Source organism: Colossoma macropomum, unplaced genomic scaffold (genome assembly GCF_904425465.1).
Source record: "Colossoma macropomum unplaced genomic scaffold, Colossoma_macropomum, whole genome shotgun sequence".
Classification (NCBI taxonomy): domain Eukaryota; kingdom Metazoa; phylum Chordata; class Actinopteri; order Characiformes; family Serrasalmidae; genus Colossoma; species Colossoma macropomum.
This window is the reverse complement of record NW_023494804.1, coordinates 13,086,103-13,097,215: the sequence shown is the minus strand read 5'-3', so window position 1 is coordinate 13,097,215 and position 11,113 is coordinate 13,086,103. Positions and strand designations below refer to the sequence as shown.

Here is an 11,113-nt window from a genome sequence, read left to right as displayed (position 1 = left end):
CCCTCAGAGCTCTCTGGACCAAACTGTCCCCGGATTGTAGTGACAACATTTCTGGACTGAAGAGAGCTCCTTTTGAGATGCACAAAGTGGTTGACAATCTGTCATCTCTCTTTTCCCCCCATTTGTTAGGAAAATTGAAAATAAAATAAAAACACTGGAATGTGAAAGGATGTTTTTTAATAAAATGTACCAAAAAAAGGAACTGTGTTCAGTTGATTTGCCATTATGTTTAAGAATGTAATAAATAATTTTAATCGCAATGGTATAATTCAAATCTGTATTAAGTGTAATTGTTCAGGTCTTTCATTTTGGATTTTCCATTAAATGTATATATTCTAGCACTAGTTTAAATATAGGCCTGTAAAATTTAAGGGCTATTTCATGCAGGGACCCTCCAGAACTGGTGGCAGAAGCCACAGTTGTGGTAGAGGTGACGTTCTGGTTTAGGTCATGCAGATTAATCTAGTTTTCAACTAACTAGTTTGGAGAAAACTGGAGAACTTGTTTTTGGGTATATTGAAGATAAATTGTAGATATACATTGTATAATGTCATTTAGCACACACTTCGTCAATGTAAAAGGTGTTAACACTGCTCCGCTGATTTACGAAGGTATGTTGCAATGTGACACTAATAGATTAGTAGAATAGAGTCGTCTTGATAATAAAATGTTGATTTATGCAGGACAGTTTGGCCCAGACGAGATTTTGTCCAGCAGATGGTACCATGCTATAGCGCTGGTTGGCAAATGTGCTAACGATTTATGTATTTATTGTATACGATTTTATGCTTCTGAGGAACACTTTTTGGACAAAAGGTTCATTGGACTATTTTAGCTTTAAAGCTAAAGGGCTATTTCATGTTATTTGTTGCTAGTTTGTATTCCATAGTGCTGTATTGTGCCCCTCAGCCTCACTGGTTTCACAATTTTGTTTCATTTCACGTTACTGTCATTCAGTGAGTGCGTTTACATGCGCTTAATAATCCGATAACTGCAGAAAATCAGATTTTGTCAGTAACCCGATCAACATGTTTACATGCACTTGAGTATAAAGATAATAAAGATAAACTCCGGGTCTACATGAGCGAGACAGTAATCCGATTTCTGCTTTGCAACCAGCCAATAAACTCACAGAAGAAGACGTGACGTAAACTCAAACTTCATGCCGCAGCTTTTTGTTAAACATTGCGCCCCTTTACCTGAAAATATAAACATACATGATCTAGAAGATAAAGAATATTTAAATCCTTTATTTCGTGTTTGGTTTCAGCGCTGCTCCAAAGTGTTTTGCTGCCATCGCGGCAACGCTGCTTGCTTATATCTGGTACAGCCGTTTGTTCTTGCGCATGCGCAGACTGAGAAATCCGAAAGAATTCCGAGTTCTTCTTCTGTGAGTTTATTGGTTGGTTGCAAAGCAGAAATCGGATTACTGTTCCTGAAAGTATCCATACTGAAGCGCTTGTCTTTAAAAGCACTTCCACCTGTACGATACACCATTAGTAGGGTGGGAGGTTTCTAGTCTTTAACCCAGGAAATCTCGCTTTAGAGACTTCTATGGCATAGGTAGAAGAGGCATGGAGAATGTTTCCAACGGATGTAGCAATTTTCCTTTTTTTTCCTTTTAAAAGCTTTAAAGCTTATAGTAGAAGACAATGGGAACCTGCTTTAGCACCTATTTCATTGTTAGTGTGTTAGACGCCGCAGATGGAGTTTAGATTGAAAATTCTGAATGTGTTTCAACTGCTACTTCAGGAAAAAGTAATGAGGTAGTGTGATGAAACAGTTAACCATGTACTTCAGTTTTTTTTTCTTAAGTTCCTTGCTTTAACTGAGTAATCCTGATTTTGCCAATTTGTAATCCACTGTTTGGAAAGAGACATTCACTTTCAGTCCAGTGTTTTTTTAATAGATCAAGTTACATTACAGGGGAAGGTTTGCATCATCATTCACAACAGTTAATGTTGCAATAAAACTGTACCTTAACTTTCTGATCAACACGGATCTGACAGATGCATATTTGAGTAGAACTCTGGACCATTGCTTTCAGTTTGGTGTAATAATCTCAACTTTAACTCAAGGATTTCAGCATTTTCTTGCTGCTGAGTACTGTACTGGAAACTGGCTGCACATATGCTTCAGCAGCACTTGTGCAGCTCCTGCTACATTGTTTTTAAATAGGTGGTGAGAGGGACTGTTCTAGGCTATTCAGGTAAAGAATGTACGTCATTTTGCATTAAACTAAGTCAGAACAACAGTTTGGTAATGTGACTTTTTTCTAAGTAGATTACAAGTAATACTTAAGTTTTTGGCTTCAGAAAAGTACAAAATATGTCTTTTCTAGGCACTAAATGAGTATTCAGAATTACACTCAAACAGATACAGGCAATACCACTGTGTTTTGCTCATAGTGTTGCTGTGCAAAGTTTTTGTACAGAAAAAGATGATCAAATTTGGGCTTTTTCAATCATACAACAGCCTTAACATAAATGCTGCACACTACATTCAAATAACACACAAGAGACTTGATTAAGCAGAACCCTCACTGGAGCCACGAGTGCCCAAAATATATTTCTGATAAACTGGGAAAGTGACTCACACTGATGTGAAGGGTTCATTAGTGCTATATGTACGTTACTCTTTGTACAGCCAGCATCTTTTCCAACCTCTTATATACACAAGAGGCACTAGGTTGCTAGTAGCTACTGGTGGACAGCTGAGTGGGCTGACAAAAGGTGACCAAAAGTCAGTTTTATAGACAATTCCAGTTTCGAGGCAGTCTCCCCAAGTCTGTCATTTATGCTAGCCCACTCCATTGATTGGCTACTTCCCTCTCTTGGCACGCCCCTTCCTGCTACCCAGCTTGCTTGAGCCTGTAGCAGAGGGTCCGGGCTGGGGCGGTGCAGGGGCCGAGGCGATGTTGATCTGTCCTTCCTGGATCTCTTGGCGAGCGTCAGCCGGCATCTGATTGATCTGCTGCTGCGTCTCCAAGTAGAACATGATGTCACGCAGCTGCTCTTGCAGCTCAGCGATCTGAACGTCCTTTTGGGAGGCAGCCTCCCTGCCCCGTCTCTCCTCCTCCTGCAGCTGCGTCTGGAGCTGCAACTGATTGGCTCTCAGGCAGCGGTTCATCTCCTGCTCCTCCCTCAGCTCCTGGCCCAGCTTGGCCACCTTGCTGTTAAGTTGTGTGCATCTATTTGAAAATGGACAGCAAATTAAAGCTAGTCTGTATCCCCTTTTTGAACATTTTTTCTGATATTCACTGTTATTTGTCATTTTTCAATTAAAACACACCTGCAGAGGTATTTTAAATTACATAAATCTAACAAAATAAACATGCAAGTACAATCAAATTAACACAGCTATTTACTAATACTTTGTGCATATTTTGCCACATTTTGTTTCATGGTTACTGAAGTCTTTTCCTTGTTATGAAGAAAAGGTTTTACTTTGATGAGCGCTTGACAGTTTTCTCTTCAAATTATCATTAGCAGCACATACTGAAACTCTTTTTGGCCTAAAGGTGGTTTAACACTTGAGAAGGTTGAGCCGACATCACAATAATGGAATGAACATCCTCATCTTCATCAGATTTGAGTGCAAATGATGCATCATCTATAGTGCATGAAATCAAGCACCAGTCTACCAGTACCTTATGTACATATCATTTACATGAAGTACCCCCTAATTCATGCAGATGTTTTGGTGGGGAGGCAATAAAATGACAGCATTTAGCGGCTTATGAGCCAATGGATGTGTTGGAAAGGATAAAATGTGAAATAAACAAAACTTCTTCTAAGATGACAGAATAATGTGACTGTGTAGTGATTATCTTCATAAAATAACATTTAATGCTGTATTTTTGGGCGGTGTCAGTAGTGTTAAACAAAAGCACCAGCATTTGTTTACAGCAATGTGCATGTAAAATATGTGGACTGCCATGTGCACAAGTAACTAGTACTAGTATTAATTACATTCTTATTATTGGTATTACAGCAGATATTAATCATAGTTTTGATCAGTTAACCGCAAACCAAGCATTTTTTTCCAGGGTGTTCAACTGTTACACACTCCTACGAGTTGTGAGATTGATCATACAGATACGGCAAAGATGAAATCAGATGTGACCACATGCAACATTGGGGGATTAGTGGCCATTATTCATCAAAGATTTACATATGTAATACTGTTTTCCTCAGAATAAACTTGCATGTTAGGTAATTCCAAAACAGCAAAGAAAACAAGGTAACTTGTATTAAAAACAATTTAAAAAATGTTTTTAATACATTTTGATGGGTACAATGTGAGTATGTTTTCTTCGTTATTTTTTCTTTGCTGGTTTTGTTGGATAAAGGGCAAATAACCAGCCACTAGTTAGCGCAGAGTTAATATAGTGCAGAATATAATAGAAAATATTATATAGATTTTACTTCTTTTCCATGGACTGTTTCTCTTTGGTTAGTTCGTTCAGTCTGAGCTCCAAATTGTCGCACTTCTCAATGGTCTCCTTAAACTTGGCTTTCATGTTGTTGATCTGAAGCAAAAGCAACACATCTCAACATTTACATGTATCTATGCATCTGTAAAACCGGTTTATTACATTGTCACCATCTTACCTCTTCGGCTGTTTCTTTTTCTAGATGAACAATTTTATTTTCCCAGTAAATGCGCTGGGATTCCAGCTGGCTGGTCAGCAAATAGGAATACTGCAAAAGGGAGTTCAGATATTTTAAGAGTTTAAGTAAAAAGCAAGTTTTGTAGATGGCAGACTATAACTATCCCCAAAAAGCACACCTCAAGCTGTAGTGCATCGATTTTCTCATCCTGGCAGGAGTCGCCTTCACACTCATACTGCACCATTTTCCCATCCGTCTTGCTGGCAACCAGCCGATGCACGTAGTTATCTGCTCGCATAAACAAGAAGTGGCTCATTTCATGTCTCGATTGTGTGAATAAACAGGAATCTCAGTAGTCAGCTAATGTGCAATGTCTACTGTAAAGCTGCACTGAAATCTATTTTTTATACAGTAGGGGTGTAAAAATCCATCAATCACATCCATCAATGACACAATTGATTATAATAACAACATTCCATAACAAAGCTATGGTATTAAAAATAAAAGGGAGCCTATTTGAAAACAATAAAAATGGTGTATAGTATAGTAATTCTGAATCGTTCTAAAATAGTTGCATCAAATCAAATTTCATGATGCATTTAATAATTTCCCAAAAACAAACTACTACTGAATTGTTGTGAGGTTATAGATTAACACCCCTGCTCTCTGGGTATAAATACCTCCTGCGTAGTCCCAGACACGGTGGTTGGTCAGCTGCATGGCGTAGGTGTGCTGCGTCTCTTCAAAATGCTTGTAGGCGTGGCGGCTAACGTAGCGGCCACAGCCAATGTGACCACAGATCAGACAGATCCACAGGTTCTATAAACAGTGAAAGGAAAATTTTACATATGCACCAACTACCAAGCTTCATAACAAGTATTGCATTCAAATCTCTCCTTACCTCTTGCACTCCGCACTCAAAACACTTATTCTCCTCCACTGGCTCAGGGGTCTGACAGTACCTGCACACAGGGCACCTAAAGAGCAAGATCAGATCATAAGCACTCTTAAATACACAAAAACACTACAAACACTCTCCTAAACACTAGCAGTTAGCAATTCTATTGTGCCCCCTTGGAAATGTCATTGTCACATCGCTCACCTGATATGTCAAAGGTCATCTGCTACAATGGCACAATAGCCAAAAAAACGCATAGCAAAATATTGTTTGTAAAAAGCAAGGAAGAATGGAGAACTACCCAGCAGGCCTTTATGACAAGGCAACGAGAAATCAAGAGGAAAATGTCAACTGGGATGAGTTTAAACAAATAACAGATGTTAGAACAGTAAACGGTGTTGCATACGTCAGTGCACTGTCATCAATGGAGAATGCAGAGGGAGGTGGAGGGAATACATGAAAGACGTAGAACGTTGGCTCAATGAAAAGTTCAGAAAAGAGGGAGTTGGATATAATTCCAGTAAACCAATGATAATTCCTTTGCAACACTGTTCTGTAATGAACAGAAACTGAACAGAAATTGGAATGTTTTTATTTCTTAAGAGATATAAGGGAATTTGGCTTTACAGACACCACACAGGCAAGTCTTTATACAAATGTGCTGAAGTCGTACTTACGAGGCATCCTCCCAGCGCAGCAAGCACTGGCTGTGAAAGCTGTGGTTGCAGAGAGTGGTAAGTACCCCGTTCACGGACTCATCCATGCGCTCTAGACACACGGTACACTTGGGCAGTTCAGTCAAGTCCATTACTGGTAAGCTGGCCCCCTGAAGATGTAAGGGAAAGGTTTAAAGGAGGATCACAAGCCAGTATCACACACACTGAGGATGGCTCTAGACAAAATGCCTCTCAGGAACAAAATGCTGGCAGCTGCGAAGTGCAAGTACATGTTCACTATGAAACTGTGAGACACTTGGCCTCAAAGCAAAGGTTTACCAGGGGCATTTAAAAAAAGTAGGATTATTACTTAAGGGGTATTAAAGGGTAATTCCCTCTTTTTTCAAAATATCAGCATAATTAAATAGTTAAGATGTAAGCAAAGTCATTCAGAGTGTTTTGATGTGACATGCTCCATTCCACAGAAAATTACAGAGTTAGAATTTTTCACAGCGGTGGTGATAGGAACCAGATGTCCGAGGTGTTTAAAGTCTACATCACAAAAAGCTATTACATTAAATAATTCTGATAACATTGCCTGATACCTGAGACCTTTATCAGCACTACATAATAATTCAGAAGACATGTGTACGTTCACTGTTCACTCTGGACAGTAGATAAAATTTTGTAGACATCCAGAGATTCCCATCAACATGTCCGTAAAAAAAATTTTTGAAAGTTTCTCTACAACGCACCATTTCACATCAGACTACTCCGAATGACTCTGTGATTGAATTATGCAGAAATTTTGAAAAATTACTTGAATTCAACAAGCAAACAATGAAGGTAGAATAGAGCTAGAAACGTCCCTCATCTGTTTTCAAAATGTCACATTCTTATTCTCAGCACATGTGATTAGGTTATTGTATTTGCTTTCAGAATTTTAAAGTGCTGATTTGTTTTCTTCTCATAATGGGAGTGAAAATAAGAAAACATGCTCTACAGAAAACACACACTTGCACACATTCTAATTTATTACTTATGTGTTGAATATTGGGGGGAGGCGAGTAAAACACAAAATGTAACATCTACCAAAGTTATGGCATACTTAATGTTTTATTTTTTTCAATATGTTAAATTCAGCAAATAAAGCACTAAAATTAACAGAAAAATGCCATATTTAAGTCTGTTCCTTGTAGAGAATGTGTTAACTTCTTATGTGTTAACAACCTAAAATCAACAAAACGTGTAAATGTATGGAGAATGTTACACTTTTCCGTATGACTGTAGATGGCTCACAATGCTCAGTGGCTAAATAGTATAGAACTGGGTAAGATAATTCTCTTCTCTAAAGAGGGAGAATGGGAATAGCATGTCTAGGCCTTTCAACATGGTCAGATTGGTTACAACAGACCTAGAACACCTAAGCATGGATGACATCAATGGACCATCATCAAGAAATGTCCACTAACAAAGCTGACACTGACCTCTTCAGACTTGATCACTTCTGCCCTCTCCACATAGACTAACTGGCAGACAGCATCCTCGATGGAGTTGAACTGCCGGCCGTTGCAGGCTGTATAGAAACTGTCAGCATCAGCCTGAAGAAAGACACATACTTTTTTATTTAAAAGTGGCATGAGGCAAACCAGGCAAATCAGCATCAACAAATAGTTCTACAGGGAGGGACGCACAGGCCAGTGACACTCAAAACCTACACTGTGTAAAAGGAATGATGTATTGCTAGCAAATGTCAACAATTCCACAAACAGATGGGAGCTCACCTGGGTGCTGAACTTGATAAGCACCATGTACTGGTTGGGTGTGGAATCCCGGATAATCTTCATGTGCTCCATGACATCATTGAAGGGTGCCACAAACTTCATAAGGTCATGGCTGGTCATAGTTGTGGGCACAGTAAGCACACAAAGCATAGCACTGCGCCTCACATCCTCCGTCAGCGATGTCATTTTGCTGTGGTCCAAAGTAAACAAGGGAGAAAAATGCATTTGCGTGAGTCACCTTCTAACAAGCATCTACAGAAACAAAGAGCTTACTGTTCAGGCTTTCTATTTTGACGATATGACAACTATGGACTGCGTTTCAATATATAAAGTACAGTGCAGTCTGTAAGTAATTGTGTAGTGACAATTACTGTTATTTTAGCTCAGTACCTCAGCACACTGGATATTAAATGAAGCAATATATCTGAGGCCTAAGTGCCTAACGTCAGCTTTAATTTGAAAGTAATTGTATCTATACTGAGTGAACCACATAGAAATTATAGCTTTTGTTGTATGTAGTCAGAGGTCATTTCAAGGAAGTATAATCGGACAACTAAATGCTCAGTTGTTCTTTGGCCAACTGTTTGTTGCTGCACCATCAGTTCGTGCAGAGAGACACCAGTAAGCCTAGCACTGAGGTGGCATTTGGATCATTAAAAAAGCAACGCATAACAAATAAAAGAATCTGCCAAAACAAGCAATGCTATAAAATGTTTTCATCAGTGGTGTCCACAGACAGAACTTTAAATGATGGCAGTGCTATAACAGGGGCAAAGTAAGACAAAATGGCAGGAAGCACAATGGTACAATCTGTCAACTGTGAGTAACATTAGATTAGCTGATTATAGAAATAATCATCCTACATTACAGAGTTCTCACTTTGTCTTGTAGAGGTGCATGATGCCATGGACAATCTCTACTGATGGATTCCCACTGTAGAAGGAAATCTGGTCTGGAAGCTGTTTGGAGGGCGAATCAGGAACTGGAGTTCCAACAGTCTGCTCCTTCAAACTGCTGCTTTCATTGTTAGTGGGGTGATCAGCTTCCTTCTCATCAGGTGTATCTAAAAAGGAGTTTCAGTTTGGTGACTATCATTTTTAAAACTACACCACATACTTATACTAAAAACACAACATAATTAAATAGACAGTTTTCTGAAAATGCTAATTTAGACATTTTTCTCTATACCACAAAATCAAATGTACCATGATCAGTCATGGTACATTTGGTGTTCAATGCTTGCTTCTTTTGCACTGAAGCTATGAGGCTATTACCACTGTGCAAACTGCATGCCTAAATTACCACATGCTTGCCTCAAACCAAGGAAAGTGATAATGTCAAACAGAATTGCTTATGTGGTTTGTCAGGATTTAGGCATTCAGTTTTCACAGTGCTGACAGGTAGCCATAATCTTCCAACACATCTCAGATACACTAGCCTCTAGTGCAAAACTAAAGAAGAAAACTTTAGACACCAAACATGTCTTCACTGATAGGCTACATTTATGGCAACTATTTATACCTGTAAATATAGAAACCTTCTGTATCTACAGATCCCCAATTTTGCTTTGACGATATGCAGCTCTAACCTGGGCCAGATGTTAAAGTCTCAATAACCATGTCGGACATGGCCCTGCTTCCAATATGCTGATGGAGGATGGCTGCTTTCTCCAGTTCTGTCTTGCCGGCCAGTGCAATCTTGGCAGAGCCCAGGGCTTTCTCTCTCTTCTCCTCTTCTGACATCTCCTCATCTGCAGGGAAGCAGAAAGAGTAGTAAGTGTTAGGTTTCATCACTTTAGTGAAATACAAACACCATCTCCTCAGTGTTTCAGAGATTTTCTAGAAAAACGGACACATATTTCTGCAATAAGAAAGAACACAATTGAAAACGCTGGCCTGTTTCATGTTCATTTTATTTTGATAAAAAAAAAGATTAAAGATACTTCGACTATTTCCTTGAACATGAAGTGCTGCGTCACTGTTCAGTGGATTGGCCAACAAAGTGATTTATATGAACCAAGTGAATCCCGTTCAGTTCAATTTAGTCAGCCAAATTAGATACATTAGACTCTTCTTACTGCAGTAGGAGAGGTGATCAATATTGTAGGTCTGTTTTATCTTCATCTTATTCTGAGAAACTTGGACTAAAACAAATCCCTTATGCATTATGCGTCACTGTACACTACTTGATTCAGTTCGGATCAATTCAGTCAGCCAGCTACAAAGGTTAACGTAACGTTATAACAAACAGCAACACTGTCAATCCTGTTATTATGTATTTTATATACATATGACGTGATTTAGTTAGCACAATTCATGTACACCTTCGAGAATGCGATACATCTCAATCTAGCTAGTTATTAAAGTTACGTTGTCAATATAAATCTATACGGTCGGCTTCATAGCTTACCAGCACAGTACTGAAAGCCTTGCGGCATAAGAGATTGGTCTGCGAGCTCCAAACGGATCACAACAAGTGAAACACTCATGTGTCAAACTGGTAGCTACACTGCAGATTCTCTCTCGACACGAAGCGCTTGATTCATGTGTTAAACTGGTAACAAAACTGTACACTTTCTTCGGCCACAAAGAGTTTAACTCATTTATTAAACTGACAGCTAAACTGTAGACTTCCTCCTGACACGAAGAGCAGAACAAAACAAAACAACGCTAACGTTAGCTAGCTAGCTAGCCAGATGGCATATAAACTGAGGGAATTAAAAGAACAATGGTTTTAGCACTACCTTCAAAAAATAGAGATTAACTGTTAATGTCTAGCTACACTACTTTAGTACTAGGCATTTTGTACATGTTTTAAAGAAATAAATCGCATCGACGTTCAGAAGTGAAGAATTAGCTGTCAGCAGTCTTTTTCCGGGGCGCGTGTTGAAATGGTTACTTCTTTCAAAATAAAAGCTTTCGCTGTAACGATTTTACGTCAGTGTTTGTCGATCCTGTGCCTCACGTATATAGCGTACTTAAATTGCCTTCTTAATTTGTTCTTAAGATACGTTCTCAGCATTCGTGTACGAGGGTTTATAAAACATGAAGTCAGCTTCTTATTCGAATTTTCTTGTTCCACCTTAAATAATGCAGAATTTTATTAACTGCTGCACTATTTAAGGTGGAACGGAAAATTAGATGTATATGTATATGTAGAATG

General features: G+C 38.8%; 1 protein-coding gene across 1 annotated transcript; it reads right to left on the bottom strand.

Moving 5' to 3' along the window:
• Positions 1-1,884: 1,884 nt before the first annotated feature.
• LOC118824834 (BRCA1 associated protein) lies at positions 1,885-10,822 on the bottom strand. The gene is made up of 12 exons (XM_036595260.1): positions 10,361-10,822; positions 9,540-9,701; positions 8,831-9,014; positions 7,952-8,141; positions 7,655-7,768; positions 6,189-6,337; positions 5,515-5,590; positions 5,294-5,432; positions 4,792-4,901; positions 4,614-4,703; positions 4,428-4,531; positions 1,885-3,190 (listed from the first exon to the last, which is right to left on the bottom strand). The coding sequence occupies exons 1-12, from the start codon at positions 10,437-10,439 to the stop codon at positions 2,821-2,823; spliced, it is 1,767 nt and encodes a 588-aa protein (XP_036451153.1). The 5' UTR covers positions 10,440-10,822; the 3' UTR covers positions 1,885-2,820.
• Between the last annotated feature and the right edge of the window lie 291 nt (positions 10,823-11,113).